Consider the following 18,133-nt stretch of genomic DNA (forward strand, 5'->3'; position numbering starts at 1 on the left):
ATCTCTTAAAGTAAAGAAATGCGATAAACATGAAAGCCAATAAACTCGTAAGGGAACTGAATTTAATAGATGCTGTCAAAATGAAACAAACCAATCGTATCATTAAGCAAGGTGTCGGTGTGAAATATGATATTCAAAAGCCCCTGAATGAGGTGCTAATCTAAGGCAAAAAATTGAAGCTTATTGGGCCCAAAAGGTCATCCAAAAGGGTTACACAATCTCATGAGGCTAAAGAGAATAGAACCCAACACCAAAGTTATCATATTGGTCAAAGAAAGATGGCGGATGCTGCTAAAGGAAAAAATCGGAGCTTGATGAACGAATTAAAAAACATCTGAAGGGAAAAGCGATATTAAAGATTCTGTGACGAAATCTAACGACATTCGAAGCGAAAATGAAACTCCAAAATCGCAGTAAAACCTTTTGGAACACCAAAAATGAGGTTAAAATTTTTTTGAAAACTTTTGAAGTCATCAGGGACTGAAAAGATGCTAAACAATCCCGCGGATCAAGATCATTCGAGGCAAAGACAAAATAGGGTCTATAAATTAACTGAGGTTGGCAGACCGTGGCCTTAATCAAAAAGTTGTATTTATGTGTGTGATTCTAGGTGAATATTTGAAAGGTATCGCGTTCAAATGCTCCCCAAATTGAGTGCAATTTGTCTGCATATTGGTGTTGGCTGCCTCATCAGGACCTGGTAGCCTATTATGGGCTTTTCACAACGCAATCCAACCCCAGCATGGCTTAACCTAATTAAATTTAAACTGAAATGGTTTTGGGATCAACGGACCCCATAAGATACTTCAACTCAAGCCATATATTGCTTATTTTTCGGCTTGACGCAGAGAAGCATCTGAGATCGCAATGAACAGCTTTAATGTTTTAACCCTTAACGCCAGGCCAATCAACTTTGACACTTTAATGTTCAAATTTATTTCCTCGATTTAATTTTTCACAACTTTTACACATGACCTGCTTCTTGGTTATCTAGCTCTTTTATAAACAATGAAAGTTGATCGCGAACGGTTTTCTAAAAGTAAATAAAAAAATGTACCAGCTTGATAAAAAGCGATTTGTTAATGTCATTACAAACTCTAGAATCCTCGCTTTGGTCACAATCCTTTTCAAAATCCTTTGTCGAAATCGATATGTTTTTTCTTGAAATAATACTCCGGAGATTTTGTAACTCGGTGTCAGATGATATGTTCAGTGTGCCCTTGATAAGAACAACCAATTCTTCAACAGAGGTAATCGTAGTTTGCGGTGATTCGCTATCATTGCTACCCTCATTTACTTTGGTAAATCTGCTTTTTGAGGACCCGTCAATACCCCCATCCTGTCTAAGCTTTCTGTCATCATCCTTGCTAAATAGGGTAGATTCTGTCGATGAAGACGAAGAATTGATCGAATCTGAAGCTTCGTTGTTGCCATATGCTATATTTGAATCGGATAATAGTGTTCTTAGTTCCTCGGTACCAAAAGAATCAGATTCGACTGGGACAGATTTAACTGAAAAGTTAATGTTTGCCGATGATGTTGGAGACAAAGAACAAGAGGAGGCTGCTGCCTCCAAAATGCTAAATCTTCCCTTTTTAATTTCAGAATTTCGTGAAGGAGCTGAGGCTGATGTTTCATCGAAGGATGGATCCGTAGATTCTAGCAAAATATATTCCCTCAATGAAAGTGAACACGGGTGCGTTAGTGGAATCGGTAAAGAGAGTTGAGAAGAGGGATATGGATTTGGGGCTTGTGCACAGCCATCTCTCCCTATGAGAGACTCTGAATCCGAAAAGTACTGACCAGAATTGTCGTCATTAGCAAAATCTTCTATTTCAGACCTAAAATCCCAACTCTGGCCTGTAGCCACCTCTCTATCGCTAGAGTTGATCGAAATGTGGCTTTGGAGAGCCAAATGGTCTTCATCGAGAGCATTTTGAATATCTAAAGTGGTGTATTCCGCATTTTTCCTTTGGCCTGAAGTGTTGCGCTCATTGACTGAGGGAATGGAGTTGAGAATTTCCGAGGAAAGATACGAATTTTTCTTGGCTAATTTAAAAAAAGAGTGCTTCAACAGCACCTCGGCCGTAGGCCTATTTTGCGTTAGTATTTGGCTGCCATTGGAATTGAAAAAGTAAATTTTAACGGAAGATACAAACCTTTTTAAGGGATCTTTAACCAGACATGAGTCTATCATGTCCTTAAACGATTTGGAGTATTTATGCTTGGTCTTTGACCGGTCCAGAGAAGGTGGTTGATTAGTCAGAGTCATGTAGATCACCTATAATAAGGCAAAATAGGAACCTTCATCGGCGGATATTTAGAAAATGGAGCACTTCCAAGCGCCAATTCCAGTGCTGTAATGCCAAAAGACCAAATGTCTGCTTTCGAATTGTATCCTTCCGTCTGAAATTAGGAAGCTATTATTGCCAAACCATTTCCATGACCTATGGGATAAGAAGCGCAATAAAACCTCCGGAGCCATCCAGCAAGGAGTACCCACAAAAGTCTTCCTAATTCCTTGCCTTTCTCCGTCCTCCAAGAAAGAGGACGAAACGCCAAAATCCGCTAGCTTCACAGTTCCGTCATGTTTGTCGATCAGCAGATTTCCCGCCTTTACATCACGATGGATATGTCCAGATTTGTGCAGATATGCTAATCCCTGAAGAGCCTGCTTGAGGATCGTTGCAATCGCATATTCCTCAAACCCTGTGGGGAAGTATCCTTTTATGATGTCGAGGCACGAACCGCCAGAAAGGAATGGAGTGACAATCCATAGCTTTGTTTTGTGAACAAACGTTGTAAGAATGGGAAGCAAGTTTGGATGGCGACATAAGCTCATAACTTGGATTTCTTTCTAGAAAACTTTACATGAAAAAACTGTACCCTCAATTCGTCAATTTGATTGCGCTCAAAACGATCCAGGTCAATCATTTTGATGGAGACGATTTTCTGCAAAGGCTTGAACGTGGAAATGTAAACTATTGCCGAAGATCCAAAACCTAATGTTGGGATTTCAATACCAGGTACCTATTGCATCCCCGATCTCATAATCTTCTGGCAAAATCGATAGGGTCGGATAGTCGTCGGATGGCACTGGGGACATTTTTTGAATTTTGCTTGAATTTTGGTTGAATTTTATTTGAATTTTGCTCGAGTTTTACTTGGACTTGATTCGAGTTTAGCGAAATTTAATATCACTTAAATTGCTGGAATGCTAAAGCTCGGAATCTTCCTGTCCTTGTTGTTATGCTATCTTTTCAGCTCGTATATGCCCAAATTACATTTTTTCCATGCGTTTTCAAAAGTCTCATGTGGGAAATACGGAGATATTTTCGGCATTACTAGTGAAGAAAGAGTCGACATCTTTTTCGGGTACGGCACTTTTATTAATATAGAATACCGTATGCACATCCACCGGTCGGGTCCAGGCGTTGGATGCCTCCAGACACTAAAGGTAGATTTCCATAATCTCATGTCAACAGGAAGCTTTTGGGATCCAGGTATCGATTTCCTGGCTACAAAAATCCCACCTGCATGCCCCCAGCTATTTGATCCCATCAATTCTTTCACAGAGGATTGCCTTTATTTAAACGTCTTTCGACCCAGTGCCATGCCACCAAAAAACCTGCTTCCTGTAATGATTTGGATTTATGGCGGGGCCTTCTTGATCGGTAATTCCTGGCAGTTTGGTTTGTACGATGCGAGAAACATCGTCAAACATCGAAGAGCAATCGTGGTCTCTTTTAATTATCGTCTCGGCTCTTTGGGATTTTTGGTATTAAATTAGCATCCGCTGATCATCAGTACACCTCTGGAAATAGCGTTTCTCCCAATTTGGGGATTCTAGACCAAATTGCAGCCATAAACTGGGTAAAGGCAAATATTATCAAGTAATTCTGAATATGCTAATGCAAAAGTTTTGGCGGCGATCCAGACAATATAACTCTTATTGGAGAAAGTGCCGGTGCAATGTCGATTGGGGTATTTTCTACATAAGCTTGTCTTTTTTTATAGCTTCTGGTTTCCAGCAAAAATGCAGACATAAAAAACCTTTTTCAAAAAGCCATCATAATGAGCAATCCATTTGCAGCGCACTATAAAAGCCTATCTGAGGCTGCAGTTTTTGGAGACTTGCTGTGTAAAGGTAACCCCAGCCTAAATGGTTATCATTAGAACTCGACTGTGCCCCAAATGACCTAGCCTGTTTACAGAAGCAGCCAATCACGGCAATTTTATATCATCAATCCAAGATAATGTCAAAGGTCCATTTAAATTCTCGTATTTTTGGAGATCTGTTGATAGTAACAACTCATGTCCATGACATACTAGTGGGGACCGGTTATTGACAACCTTTTGTTTACTGGCCAGCCCATGGAGTTGCTTTCAAAGTCTCCAGTATCGATTCCATTGATAATCGGCGTCACACGGTGGGTTTTACAGATAATTTTTATTTTTCTTACCTTTAGTGATGAGGCCTTTTTTACGGAGGCGTTTATCTTTCCAATTTTAAAGGCTCTTCCAATGCTAAGAGAGGTATTCGTTCAAGATGGATATATCCAACTGATGAACCGTGTGTTCCAAGAGCATGCCAATGTAGTGTTGCAGAAATATCCCTCTTCCGATGACTGGAATGATAATTTCCAAACTTTGTTACGTATCATATCGGATTGTGGATTCTTTTGTGCATCTTTAAAGGTATAAACTGTGGTTTCATCCTCAAAAGGTCTCAAAGTCGCTCGCTTTTGTTAACTCAAGCATCTATTTTTATGAGCTTGCACAGCCAGGTCGATATTTGAACTTTGGTAAGTTTAGCACTCTTATGTAAAGGGCCCTGCAGTGAAGGCAAAAGTTGCCATTTTTTTGATGTTCCATATTTTTTCCATACCATCCCAAATGTAGCTACGCGAATGATCACTTTAGAGGCTTCCATGGGACTGGGCGACCTCCTTGTCTCATTTTCCACGAGAGTATTTTCTTTTTTAACAAGTAGAAATTCTGAGAGCAAATGGTTTACAAATCCCTTTGATAGGATGGTAATCGTCAGGGACGCTTATATTGTTAGTTTAAATTCAGAAAATCAGAAGCAGACCTCAGTTTGTTCATAATGTCGAAATTTCTTTCTTTCGCAAATGGTATGTATTTGGACCAGGTAAAGTTCATAACCTTAGGAGACATTAATGATGGGGTCTATCTTCCCGGGTCAAGATTCAAAATGAATTGGCAGCCATTTATTTATTCGTTCAATAATTCCAGAGCCCAATTTGGCCCAGTCATGCACCTTGACGAGGGAAAAGTTGGGCACCATCAGGCTTCCTTTGATCACTTTTGCGACTTTTGGGTATACTTCCTTTGCTCGATTTTAGGATTTTACCGGGTACGAATTTTAGAAAATCCCCGCAATTAAATTTTAATAAATTCTTTCTCTTGCTTTATGGCGTCATTTCGGTTGTCATCGCCGTATTGTGCCTTTCGGTTTTATGTCCGAGTTGCAGAGGCAATTTTGATGACAAATGTAGAAAATCTTGGAAATAAAGGTGCATAATTGCTTTGTTGTAACTGTAGGGGACATCGTTAGGGTTCCAGCAAGCATCATGAGGCATCGCTTGCACCCTCAAAGGAAAGCATCTTATGCTACGGAGGAAAATATCAAATCCATTTTCCTTCCTCTTGCCAGAACAGGAGTTCCAGTAAAGGTTTTTGGAATCCCAATAGTTCACTCGGCACTAGTTTTGGAACAGGAAAAAAGTAGATCAGAGTAATCCAATAAAATATATGTTTATTGTTTAGATAACAGCGCCAGCTGCAGATGCAATCTTTGGCCAAAGATCAGCGGCTTCCTTGGCGACTGGACCAGTGATTGCAGATCCTTTCATTTCTCCCTTGGGATTGACAATAACACCGGCATTATCTTCGAAATAAATAAACACACCATCGCGTCTTCTGAAGTGCTTTCGTTGACGGATAACAACAGCCTGCAATACTAGAAGAAAGAAAATGTAAGAACCATGAAAATAAAACAAAATTAAATTAAAAGGAGATCATGATGATCATATGTTGAGCCAAAGTAGGTACCTTTTTTTCTGAGTTCAGGTTTTCCTTTCTTGACGGTGCACATAAACATATCACCAAGGCCTGCAGAGGGAAGGCGATTAAGACGACCCTTGATTCCTTTGACTGAGATGAGGTACAGGTTTTTAGCACCAGAATTATCTGCGCAATTGATTGTGGCACCAACGGGAAGAGCAAGTGTTACACGGAATTTACCGCCAGATTGTCCGGTCGCTAAAGGTAAGGAACAAATATCAAGAAACAAAGGCAATCAGGGCTTAAGTGAGCAGAAAAAGCCATCCCATTAAATGGATGAAAACAGGTAGAAATGGTGAAATGAATCAATACCTCTCTTGGCCATTGAAATTTAAAATATTGAAAATTTTAATTTTAATACATAAATTTAATGAATTGTTAAACCGGCCGTTTTCGCAAAATGGTATGTCGGGCTTTTCTTACGGAACCCCCTTGGATCGTTATATGGTCGTTGAAAAGCGTTGGAGCGGATTTTGTGAATGCCTAATGATGTATGATTATATGCATGGAACTTACATCACAGTATTCTTTTGGATGAATGTTCAGCTTGGACCGAGAAATTGAATTCAACCTTTGTGTTACGATATCTACAAAAATTGTTGGAATTACGAGATGAAATCGTTGATTTTCGACATCGACCGCCCTAATAAAGCCTACAGACAAGTTTTAAAACATCAACCAACCTAAACTGAGCAGAACTAATCTATCGAAAAGCCCCACGACGGTACAATTGAAAGAAGGCGCTTTTGAAGGCTCCATCATTTTGAGACGGGAAAAGGGAACGCTTAGTGGAGTCATACAGAATACCGGCGAAAATTTGTCTCTACCGAGATTAAAATACGAGAGCAAGATCAGAGATCTCAGTTCTTTTGGAGCGTATTTCGAAATTTGGCTATCATTAAAAGCTGATATGTCAATACCTGCCTGCTGCGATTGAGATAGCTGAAGTTGGCAGAATTGTCGGCAAAATGGGCACAGAGGAAATCGAGAAATTGGTGCGAAATCGAGGCGGTTCACACAATGTAGAGGATAGCTTTTGCACAGCTTCCTTCACCAGCGTGCTAGATGAAAGGTCTTCCGCACTTGTGACGCTTTCCATCAACGGGATTATCGTTGATGGTCGGACCAAGTTAATTGTGCACTTGAATAACTCCAGACCGAGGCCGGTGGTCCACCCCATAGTATTAACAAATACAGGCAGTCCCTTTGGTGCTTTTTTGTGTAAAAAATTGCACAGCCTCTCGACTGCGTGAAGATAGCCCTTTGGATTTTCTGCAATAGAAATGACACCCACATACTCTTGATGAATGTGAGAGCATTGAGTGGCAAACGATGGTCCAAGGATAAATTTGTCGATGTGAAAAAGAGATACTGTGGCCGGTGGTCCAAGCTCGGCTTGGCCACAGTCAAGATTCATAAGTAAAACACCAGATGCACGTGGGGTCGAGCAAGCGTTTACTTGATGTTGCGACAAAGACGAGTTTATCAAATATTTGAGAAATGTAGATTTTCCGCTTCCTTTGGATCCAAACACAACGACAGAAAGCGGATTAAGAGATCCAAGGTAGCCAGAAAGATCTTTCCAAAGAGGCATGGGAGAAAGATAAGAAAATCCAGTATTGATAGACTCTTCAGATAAGGAGATCGCGTGCAGTCCTTCAAAGATCGAATAGATTTCCGAACATTTGCTTTTGAGCGTTGAAAGGAACCCACCATCTCCCCAAATATCTTTCAGGTCCAAAAAAGACGTCAATTGTCTCCACTTAATATTTCCCTCACACAAGCTAATCAAGCAAGATGATGCGATGGGTGCTGAAAAGACCATCAGCGAATAGCATTCTGGAGAAAAAAAGGTGATTTTTCCGTGAGAAGCATTAATACGAGCACCAAAACATTCGACATCTCCGCTTTTGACGGTGATGTACCCATATCCAACAATTGCAATAGCTTGTCCGGGCTCAAGAAAAATTTGACATTCCTGGGAGGATCCTACCTCTGTGATTATTGGCGTGATTGGCTTGTAAACGCCAAGGGAGGCTGCCAAAACAGCAGAGGCCATTAGGGTAATGTATTAAATTTTTATTTTTACTTTGCATACAAATGGATAGTTCAGGTACAAAGGGCCCTTTTCTCTCTTTTGATAGGTAGTTCCGAGGTACTTGATCGGCTGATCGTCATTTAACTATAGTATGAGGAGGGATCAGAACGGATTGACAATACAGAATTTACCGGAAATGCAAGCCCAAAGTCGCAAAGGCAACATCCCAGCCACAAAAAAGGCTCCAGCCATAAGAAGAACAGTAGCCCTGCTGATCCAGACAGCTCGTCTTCAGAATCGCCAGCGATTGCAGAAGTTAGGCGTGATTTTGATGAAGCTCTTCGTCGAGCCGTTCCATCGAGGGGACGCAAACGGGGCCTTGACGAGGAAACAGAGCTAGATAGCCAGGCTGCACATCTTATCGATCGCATGCAAACGGCTGCTTCGCAAGACTCTTATTGCATTTCAAACCAAAAGGTGGCTACACAAAAAATTTCAATTCTGCCTGAAGTGTTGGAAAAGCTATCAAGGTTTTATCGTTTATTGATTTCCAATCATAGGCGTGACCTGATCGATTATCTTTTGGACAATCGGATTTTGGATGCAATAAGGCTGTGGCTTGAGCCATATCCGGATGGGTCCTTACCAAGTATCGATGTTCGGAAAAGCATTTTGCACATCCTCGCGCAAGTAAATACAATGCTTTCATAGCTTGACTTAGCTGCCTATAGAAAAAATCCATTTGAAAGAAAGTGGCCTGGGAAAGGTTGTCATGTATCTTTACAAATCGCCAGACGAGACCAGGGAGAACAAGAAGCTTGCATATAAGCTCATTGGTAATTTTCGAGTGTTTTTTTCCAAGATAAATGGAGTCGGCCTATAATAGGACATTCTCTGAACTACAAGGATCTATCAAGGGTCATGAGCGCGCCTTCTCAAAGAGACTTGTCGGACTCTCGCCTTCATTTTATTGTTCCGCAATCTAAGGAGGTATTTTCATGCAGGCTTAGATAATTTAGATTGACCAGTCCGGAGCATATTCAAAGCAGTCCCACCCGTATAAAAGCCTGTTGGTTAACATGGAAAAGCTGAAGCAAAAGACATCCAGGAAATAAATTCAAATGATGGGCCGTTAAAATACATTCTCGAAATGCAGTTTAAATTTTAGGCGCCATTAAATTTTACAATTCCGATAGGCATGGCTTTGTCCTCACCGACTGATATCGCTTCTCATTCCAGAAACGACGATTCGGCTTTCAAACACTATCTGATGCACTCCTCAATAGATTCGGTCGACCCCAAAAATGGTACGTCACCTTTCCATCTTTAATTACCTTTTTGTATGTTATCACGCGTTTGCCCCCTTTGGTCCATTACATTTTCTTACCAAAGATCTGATCCCAAATTCAATTCTTATGGACGACCTTGCCAAAATGCAAGGTTGCCATAAACTTGCCCAGCTATCACCGATGGCTGCTCTCTTTATTCATCGTTATCTAACTAATATTTTAGACAACGATGGAGATAAAGCCAAGCCAGAAAACTATGCTCTCGACGCAGAAGCGTTGGAGGTGCCTTTGAGGCTTATCTCAAAAGATGTCAATTTGCTGATATCGACATACAATTCTCTGAGGGCTGCATATTCAGCTCTTAAGGAAAAATTTGAAACCCAACAAAAGCAATCGCAATTAAGCCTTGCCATTGAAAGCTCTTCGGCATACAAGGAAGAATCATTGAAAGCATGGGAAGAAGCATTGCAAAATCTCCAAGATGAATGGATCAAATTGCAAAACAAAGTCGACCAGGCATCTTGGAGCCTATTTGTCCTCTCCCAAAGAAAAGAGCTTTCTTCACGTGTCGACCACGTAAACCAACATCAAGCACCGGCTGCCGATTTTTCTGCAGCCCATTCGCATCAAGATTCGATCGAATTCGAAGACATGAGGCCTAATTTAGAACCAGAAAATCGGAGACTTATGGCTGAATTGGAGAAAAAAGAAATCGAAGACATGAGAGTTTCCGCTCAACTGGAAAGATCTGAAAGGGAGCGAGCGTTTGAAGAAGAATTGAGGTTGAAAAGAGAACATTTTGAGTCTGAAATGAGAATTAAACACCAAAATTTTACCGCTCAAACGGAGCGACAGGAGAGTGCACCAGACACTAGCGAATTACAAAAGTTGATCCTCGAAAACGAAGAAAAAATATGCCTTCTTGAGCAACAAGTCCGAGAACTCGAAATGCAGCTCTCATTTGGTGCACAATCAAGTGATCCACAGCGTTCGAAAGAAGAACAGCATTTGCTCGATTCAAAGCTGAGACAGTTAGAACTCGAGGTTGAAGATAAAAGAAGAAATCTTGAATGGGAATATCAAGACAAAAAGTCAGCATTGGAAAGTGAAATGGAATCTAAGCGCAAAGACCTAGAACATATTTTCGAAACGAGGAACAATATTCTGGAGAGCTCGTTTAATGTGAAGGCTACCGATCTTGAGCTAGAAGTGAAGTCGATGAAACAATATCTTCAATCGGAATTTGATAGTTTAAAGGACCATCTTCATGCTGATTTTGAAGCTAAAAAGTCTTCTTTGCTAACTGCCCAACATGACATCTCATCTGTTACTCAACACTATGAAAGCCAGCTGCTGGAAAAAGATGAAAGAATCAACAAACTCCAGGAACACTTGGCAATTGTTGCTCAAAACGCCGATTATATAAATAATATAGAGCTGAAGGATAGCGAGCTTAACGCATTATCGCTACAACTTGAAGACTTTGAACAGCAACTTCTTCAAAGGGAGGTTCTTCTTAATCGCATGGAAAAGGAAAAAATAGACGCGCTCAATTCAAGAGAATCTGTTCTAGCAAGTATGGAAGCAGCACTTTTGATACGCACAAAAGAAGAGGAGGCCAACATAATAGGTAGATCTACAGCACAATCAGCGGCCTCCGAAGACTTGAGAAGGAAGAAAGCAACCATTGATGCGGATCGCGCATCTTTAGAGGCCGATAAAGAGGCGTTAGCTTCGCTCGCATCTCTTTTGGAAGAAAGAAAGTCTGCCATTGAGGCGTCATTATTGGCACAGTCGGAATCGATTGAGGCGGAGAGGTCTAAGCTCGTTGCCGAAAAGTCTTTATTTGAAAGCCAAAAACAGCGCCTGCCTCATTGTAGCGAGAAGCAGGAATCTTTGCCACAAGAAAAAGTGGAGCTCTTCAAATTAGCTCTCGCGCAATTTGAGCAAGAAAAGCAAAGCTTGTTAAAATCCAAAGCACTGGCCGAGGGAGATAACGATGAAAGTTTTATATTCCAAGATCAGGTAATGCAGAGATCGCCTGCGCCTCTGAAAAGGGGGAACAAAAGCCACCTATTGGGCTCTCCCCTTAAACCAAGAAACCTTACCAGCCCACTTCGTCCGTTCAGAAGTCCTGGGTTTAGCCACAGACGCACCAGTGTGCTTTCCCAAAGCTTCCGAAGGATGTTGTCAAAGCTCGCATCGACTTCGGAAAAGCAAGCTGAAATTTCGCTTCCCTTGCTGGCCGTTTCAGAACAACCCAGTGAGCCAAAATCAAATGAGGAATCATGCAACATTTCGCAACACAAAGAAAGCACTTCAAGCTTGCCCAATTCGTTTGACACGGCGTCTGATCTCTCTAGCTTATCTTATGCTGAGGTCCCGGGACACCAAGAGACAGATTCTTTCACCGAAGAAAAAGAAGATTTGGAAAACGAATCTACACCAACAGGGGTGAGCTCGGGAAGGGGCAAGTTCACCTTTATTCGGCATTTGAAGTCCTTTCAACGCTGGAAGGGCTTCGCATCGCAACTAGAAAAAAACATCTCTGCAATATGTTCACATCTGAAGGCGGAGCATGAGAAAATAGACGTGCTAACCAAGGCTCTACAAAAGGCAGAAGAAGACAGGATATTTGCTCAGAACACGGGCAAACAATTACTTGACCAATCAAACATGCAAAATGAAAGCCTAAAGAAAGAGAGCCAATTTGCCATTGACCAGTTGAAATCTCAATTGGCATCAAGCGAAGAGAGCTACCGCCGTCTGCTTGGCGAATTTAATGCGCTTAAAGACGGCTTTCTTGCGTTGGAGGAAAAATCACACAAGATGGTGAAGGACAAACAAGAGCTTTCAAACGGCGTCTTGCTATTAGAAGAGTGTTCTACCATTCTTTCTTCGACCGATTTTAATGAGCATGTTGAAAAAATCTTTGACGACACCGAATCGCTTTCAGGATTCATCAAGAACTCCCTATCCGATATCAATCCAGAGGCCTTTACCACAGCCATCAGCGATTTATTGTCCGATGACACACTTTCTTGGATAGAGGTGATAGATGCTCGAATAAGCTCCAAACCTCATTCTCCAAAGCAGGCCATTGATCTCTTCCTGTCCGTTGTTGATGCCAAAATATCCACTATGATCCATGAAATTTTCCTCACTCTCAAAGCCAACAATCAAAATCCGGTACCGCTTCCCGTACTGCTGGCAAAGGTTTTGAAAAGAATTTCAAACGCCGTTTTTCTCTTCAGCTTTGGAATATTTAAGGCCGTTCGTTGCCAGCCAGACTCGGAACATGGCTCTCATTTGGATTGCAAATCCCATTCTAGATATCAGATACCAGTATCTTCAATTCCGGCACCCACGTCTTCTTCGTCCATGCTCAACGAGCGCGTGCAGGCTTTAGAAATTGCCCTGCGTACTGCAGAAGACGAGAAAAAAGTGCTTCTTAGAGAGTCGGCGCAAAACTTGGCAAGAGTTGCATCTCTTTCAAACGAGCTTTCGATGCGTTCGGAGAGCAAATCAGCTGCATATTGGAAAGAGAGGTGCCGATTTGAGCTGGACCATCGATCTGACCTTGTGTTCCAAAAAAGATATCTTGTGCTTGAAGTTACTTGCCTGCGATCCAACGAGCTACTTTTGCTGTCTTTGTTAGATCAATTGAGCGAATCCATCCCCAATGGTGTGCTATCGCCAACCCCAGGTCTGATGTCCCCCACAAGGGCATCGACAAAAATTACAGTATCCTCATTTCYGGTCATTGCAAGGTCTGTGTTGGCTTGCATTCGTTGGCAGCTGCTTATTCGTCGACGCTCTCGGCTCATGGCTACTGCACTGGCGCGGTAGGCTCTCCCAGTGACGCCATAAATTTGACTATATCAACTGACTTGCAATTGGCCGCTTTTCGCCCATAAGATTAGGGGTCATTTTTGTACTGTGCCTACAATTTATTTTAAAATATTTCCTAAAAGTGCTCTACCGAAAACACCCAAAGCCCGGTGGTTTCTTCGTAAGAGAGGAACGTGGTTCCTGGAACCGATCGCAGTTTCTTTACAAATGCATCTAGGACTGAAGATTCGTGGATCTGGTTATCTGAGTCATGGGATCTCCGCGGATAGCATCCCTCAAGCCTAATACGTGCCGGAAGATTAAAACCAATATTTACTGGCGGCTTTTCCATACCCTCGGGATATATAGTAATCGATCGAGGCCCAAATGATACAATCGGATTGTTTTCATTTCCCTCATCATCATCATCTTCTTCTAAATGTGTATCTGCAGAAGAAACGGCCTCTTTCCCGAACAACCGAAGAACAAATGATTTTTCGTCTGTGACGGGCAGGAACGACGCGATGTCTACTACAGGGGACAAAAAAGAGACATCTCCAAAATGTTTTCGACCTAAAAGAAATTCCTTGATCGTAAGAGGGACCTTCGAATTTATACAAGCTGCAATGATCTCCGTCACAGGTGGTGATATATAGAAGCCGCCAGGAAGTGATTGCACCCTGCTTCTGGACCCACTTAGGACGCTTTCTTGAGAATTATCGAAATTAAGATGTTCAGGAGGAGAGCCCTGAGTACCGAGAACATGGAAATCCCCCAAATTTCCGTTCTTTTCGAGGCTATTGCGGTTTTCGGCGTTAAACCGGTTTGTAATGCTCGGGGTAAAGTCTTTGCGGTCTTCATTAAAATCAACTACAAGTGTCTTCAATGACTTTTTAACGGAAAGCAAAGGAAACAAAGATGGCAGATTTGGGTGTAATTGCCTAAGTGTATTGCTGGAGATCAGCGAAACCTTTCCAGAGCCATTTAGATTGGGAAAGGCTAAAGACTGTTGGTTGAGGCTTGAGGATGTTGACTGTTGAGTAAGACTTGACGATGTTAACGGCTGAGAAAGACATGATTTTCCGAGCTTCGACTGCATGCCTATTGAGGAGGTCGCTTTTGGCATTGATGTGGTTGTTAATAAAGGGGTTGAGGCTGTCGGTGTTGGTGGCGCATCAAGCCAGGGGTGCCGACCAAATTGGGCTGATGCTTTAGGTGTCATGTTAGCAGCCCCAGGTGTCTGAAGAGACACTGGAGTGCCTCCAGTGGCAGAAGACATCATTGCCGGCGTTGACCATGGTTGGGTAAATGGTGTCAATGGAGCAGTACCACTGGTTGTCAAAGGACGATTATTTGTTGATGTAAATGAAGGTAGACTTGACGGTTGGCCTGAGGCCCCTGAAGGTTGTAATTGGAAGGAAAATGTTGATGGAGCAGGTGTGGTGCTAGGTGCTGCAGTTACAGGAGCTCCCAATGACGCCATTCCTGGAGCATTCAAAGAAGAAGTCATAGTGCTTGTTGGTTGTTGTGGCTGAGAAAATAAAGATCCAGAGGATGGCATCTGGTTCTGGAAAAATGAGCCTCCAGTTCCTAATGTGGATGGTGTGGTTGCTGTGGCGGACGAGGGCTGTTGTTGTCCAGCCCCAAACAATGTAGACCCAAGGAACGAGGATGCAGTTTGTTGAGGTTGTGTTTGCGGCTGGGGCTGTGGCTGTGTTTGCTGTCCAAACATCCCTCCAGTACCGAGTGTCGATGAGGTAAATGGGGTGGTGGTAGCAAATGAGGACGGTGCGGTTGCTGCGGGCGCAGATGTGGTGGGAAATGAACCAAATATTGAGCTAGAAGTATTCGTTGGCTGGAACGGTGTCGGTTGAAAGACGGTATTGCCTCCAGGTTGCAGAGGGGCAGTTGAAAATGGCGTGGTAGATGTAGATGATGCTGATGGAAACATCGAGCCGGTCGTGTTAGCTGAAGAAGCAGGCTGGGATGCAGTTCCAAATATTGACGTTGTTGGTTGAGTGGCAGCTGCTCCAAACATAGATGTATTTGCAAAAGGTTGATTAGATGAAGTAGATCCGAAGCCAGAAGTAGTTCCAAAGCCAGAAGAGGGCGCCCCAACGCCAAAGGGAGATGGAGTAGATCCAATACCAAACGGCGTAGTGGCCGTAGGGGTTGTTACGCCTGGAGATCCGTAACCAGGCGCCTTCCTACCACGATGATAGTCTTCAAGGCGAAGCTCTTCAACCGATTTTGAGATATATGCAGGCATCGCCGATATGCTTTGCAGATGCAGTGTAGTTTGATTATCGGTATCAGTTGTAGTTGTGTATGGCGGGTTTCCAGTCCCAAGAGAAGGGGTTGCCCCAAAAGGAAGCGAAGAGGTAGAACTGCCAAAAGAAAGGTTAGTTGTCTGCTGCGGTTGGAACTGAGATGGTTGTGTACCAGAGGTTGAGGACCCAAAAAGCCCGGCACCGCTACCAAAAGATTGCGTTTGGCCTGCAAACGAAGTTTGGGGTGCTGCATTCCCAAATACACTACCCGAAGATGTCATCGAAGAGCCAAAAAGAGAAGGTTGCACTGAAGATGACATGGTCGTTCCACCGTTAAATGCGGACGAGCCAAACTGGGTTGAGGATGTGGTTCCAAATGGCGTCGGTTGTTGAAATGTCGATGATGACGATGACGTTGAGGATGTTGGTTGAGAAAAAGACGATGTTGATGAAGCTGGCTGAGAAAAAGACGATGATGCTGTCGGCTGAGAAAAGGTCGTGCCAAATGCTGGAGTATTTCCAGACACTTGAAAAATAGAGCTGGACCCGGATCCCGGGGCGCTAGGTGTCGTAGAAGATGCTGGAAAAGCAGATCCAAAAGAGGGCGCAGAGCCGAAAATACTGCTCCCAGGAAATGTGGAAGATGGCGCAACGTTTGATGTTGCACCAAATGCAGAACTTGGGGCGGTCCCTGAGGAAGCATTCATTCCAAAGAGAGACGGCGTTGTAGTAGACGTGGATGCCGTTCCAAACAGCGAGGTTGGCGCCGCAGCTGAAGACGAAGAGCCCCCAAACAATGATGTTTGGGTCGTATTTGAGGAAGACCCACCAAACAGCGAACTCGATGGTGCTGCTGAGCCAAAGGAGCCAGATCCGAAAGAAGGGTTGGCGGTGGCCGAAGTTGCCGGTTGTGCAGCGAGGGTAGCTCCGGCTCCCCCAAATGAGGGGTTAGATGATTGGAATGCAGAGCCAAACGGGTTTGTTGCTGTGGCCGTCGTTGTAGCTGGCGATGGCGACACGCCAAATAAATTGCTTTGCTGGCCACTGGCGGCAGTGGACCCAAACGCACCCGTGGACCCACCAAATAGGGAAGTGCTGACGGGTTGCTGTGAGTTAAAGGGGACAATTGCACCGGTGTTTGGTGTAAGTCCAGTGGTCGCTGCTTGTGCCGTTGCGTTTGCCGACTGGGGCTGGGCTGACCTGGAAAAGGGGTTATTGAACATTGGATAAAAATTTGTGATCTGCAAGTTAACAATTAAAATTTGGGAATATTTATTTATCCCGTGTTTCTCACTACAATTACACGTCTTGTCAACTGGAGGTGTAAATTTTACAAATCTTCCACATGACGCCTTCGTTTACGCCGTCGCCTAGATCGTCGCCATTGTCGTCTCCCTCGCCCCAGGCATCCCCAAGAGTTCAGACTGCCCACAGACATGCGTCTTTTGACATAGAGGAGCAGGTCTCTCCGGCCTCTTCAGGGATCATATCCCTCGGTGACTCCATGAAGAGCATGTTCGTTGATGCTTTGTTTGGGGCAAAATCAACGCTTGATGCTGCCTTTATCAATAGCACGGCGTTTCTCAGCGCCGGCCCAAAGATTATCATTCCCAAAGGCCAACCGCGGCAAATAAGAGATGACTCGCCGCTGTCGAGTTCGCTCAAGGGCGGATATTCGGGATCTGCCTCGTCAGTATCAAGGGGCTCGAGCTTGTCGTCCCTATCAAGCACGTCAACCTCTCCTTCCCGCGAGGACATCTTCATGCCCTCCTACCCTGCGCAACTACTTTGGTTTTCTCCACTGGAGGTTTTGGACTATTGCACCAAAAGCGTTGTTATGATGGCACCTGCCAATTCTTCGACAAGCCAATTTTCTCGCCTCAATTATTTTGACGAAGTCAATTTTTACCGGTTTTCATTGATGTTAAATGCCGAGGACGGCATTGGCGACTGGATTTCGCAGCTGATTGACACGTAATTTATTTGCATATCATCTGGTCATCATAGGTTCGTAGATGATTACTTTTGCCAAAATTACCGGAAACGAATCGAGTCCTCCTCGGTCTCTAGATCCATTTTTTCCTCTTGGTCGATGTTCCTTACCACGACGCAAAGCATGGGCAGGGAGAAAGCACAAGCCATCGTTGACGGGGAAAGAAACATCACCAAAGACGCCATTTCCTTTTCTCGCTTTATTCAGGTATTGATTGCAATGCCTTATTGCCAGTTCTTGTGCTCCAAAGTGGATATGGAGCTGGTCGATTGGATTGAGCAGAACACATCGATTGCATCGTTTCTATATGAAACAGACTCGTTGACGCAAGACGAGAAAAAGACCATTCTGATGGGCGAATGCTTTGAGCGTTTGATGGCAAATTTGGTGTATAACATGTACGGATTGCCCGATTTTACCAGCTAATCCACTATAGGTCCTTTAACTTGATCATCTCCAAAAAGTATCACAAGGAACAGCGGCAGTTTGAGCATGGATTAAGGCAACGCCGCAGTTCAGAAGTCTGCATCAAGCACCAAAGTCCTCGAGCGCAATTTCTGTGGGAACGAGCATGTTCGTTGCTGGTAAGCCTTGAAAGGCTGCATTCCCCGTATGAAAAGATGAA

At 43.4% G+C, this 18,133-nt stretch overlaps 8 protein-coding genes across 8 annotated transcripts; 4 read left to right on the forward strand and 4 right to left on the reverse strand.

Annotated features, from left to right (window-relative positions):
• Positions 1–827: 827 nt before the first annotated feature.
• Positions 828–2,934, reverse strand: DI09_37p10 (uncharacterized protein; the record flags this gene model as incomplete). Its single annotated transcript, XM_013382358.1, has 6 exons — positions 828–941; positions 971–1,033; positions 1,058–2,281; positions 2,305–2,406; positions 2,474–2,857; positions 2,887–2,934. The coding sequence occupies 6 exons, from the start codon at positions 2,932–2,934 to the stop codon at positions 828–830; spliced, it is 1,935 nt and encodes a 644-aa protein (XP_013237812.1).
• A 337-nt stretch (positions 2,935–3,271) lies between these two features.
• Positions 3,272–4,176, forward strand: DI09_37p20 (para-nitrobenzyl esterase; the record flags this gene model as incomplete). The annotated part of the gene is made up of 4 exons (XM_013382359.1): positions 3,272–3,778; positions 3,808–3,893; positions 3,921–3,984; positions 4,018–4,176. 4 exons carry the CDS (start codon positions 3,272–3,274, stop codon positions 4,174–4,176), a joined length of 816 nt encoding a protein of 271 aa, XP_013237813.1.
• Positions 4,177–5,786: 1,610 nt separating this feature from the next.
• On the reverse strand, positions 5,787–6,412 carry DI09_37p30 (ribosomal protein L23; the record flags this gene model as incomplete). Its single annotated transcript, XM_013382360.1, has 3 exons — positions 5,787–5,983; positions 6,076–6,285; positions 6,400–6,412. 3 exons carry the CDS (start codon positions 6,410–6,412, stop codon positions 5,787–5,789), a joined length of 420 nt encoding a protein of 139 aa, XP_013237814.1.
• A 588-nt stretch (positions 6,413–7,000) lies between these two features.
• On the reverse strand, positions 7,001–8,146 carry DI09_37p40 (uncharacterized protein; the record flags this gene model as incomplete). The annotated part of the gene is made up of 1 exon (XM_013382361.1): positions 7,001–8,146. The coding sequence occupies one exon, from the start codon at positions 8,144–8,146 to the stop codon at positions 7,001–7,003; it is 1,146 nt and encodes a 381-aa protein (XP_013237815.1).
• A 41-nt stretch (positions 8,147–8,187) lies between these two features.
• On the forward strand, positions 8,188–9,240 carry DI09_37p50 (uncharacterized protein; the record flags this gene model as incomplete). The annotated part of the gene is made up of 5 exons (XM_013382362.1): positions 8,188–8,231; positions 8,329–8,815; positions 8,847–8,961; positions 8,988–9,115; positions 9,145–9,240. 5 exons carry the CDS (start codon positions 8,188–8,190, stop codon positions 9,238–9,240), a joined length of 870 nt encoding a protein of 289 aa, XP_013237816.1.
• An 83-nt stretch (positions 9,241–9,323) lies between these two features.
• DI09_37p60 (uncharacterized protein) lies at positions 9,324–13,263 on the forward strand (the record flags this gene model as incomplete). The annotated part of the gene is made up of 2 exons (XM_013382363.1): positions 9,324–9,432; positions 9,638–13,263. The coding sequence occupies 2 exons, from the start codon at positions 9,324–9,326 to the stop codon at positions 13,261–13,263; spliced, it is 3,735 nt and encodes a 1,244-aa protein (XP_013237817.1).
• A 118-nt stretch (positions 13,264–13,381) lies between these two features.
• On the reverse strand, positions 13,382–16,738 carry DI09_37p70 (uncharacterized protein; the record flags this gene model as incomplete). The annotated part of the gene is made up of 1 exon (XM_013382364.1): positions 13,382–16,738. The coding sequence occupies one exon, from the start codon at positions 16,736–16,738 to the stop codon at positions 13,382–13,384; it is 3,357 nt and encodes a 1,118-aa protein (XP_013237818.1).
• A 122-nt stretch (positions 16,739–16,860) lies between these two features.
• DI09_37p80 (uncharacterized protein) lies at positions 16,861–17,493 on the forward strand (the record flags this gene model as incomplete). Its single annotated transcript, XM_013382365.1, has 1 exon — positions 16,861–17,493. One exon carries the CDS (start codon positions 16,861–16,863, stop codon positions 17,491–17,493), a length of 633 nt encoding a protein of 210 aa, XP_013237819.1.
• Between the last annotated feature and the right edge of the window lie 640 nt (positions 17,494–18,133).

The sequence above is a fragment of the Mitosporidium daphniae genome, assembly GCF_000760515.2.
Source record: "Mitosporidium daphniae strain UGP3 chromosome Unknown contig-37, whole genome shotgun sequence".
Classification (NCBI taxonomy): domain Eukaryota; kingdom Fungi; phylum Microsporidia; genus Mitosporidium; species Mitosporidium daphniae.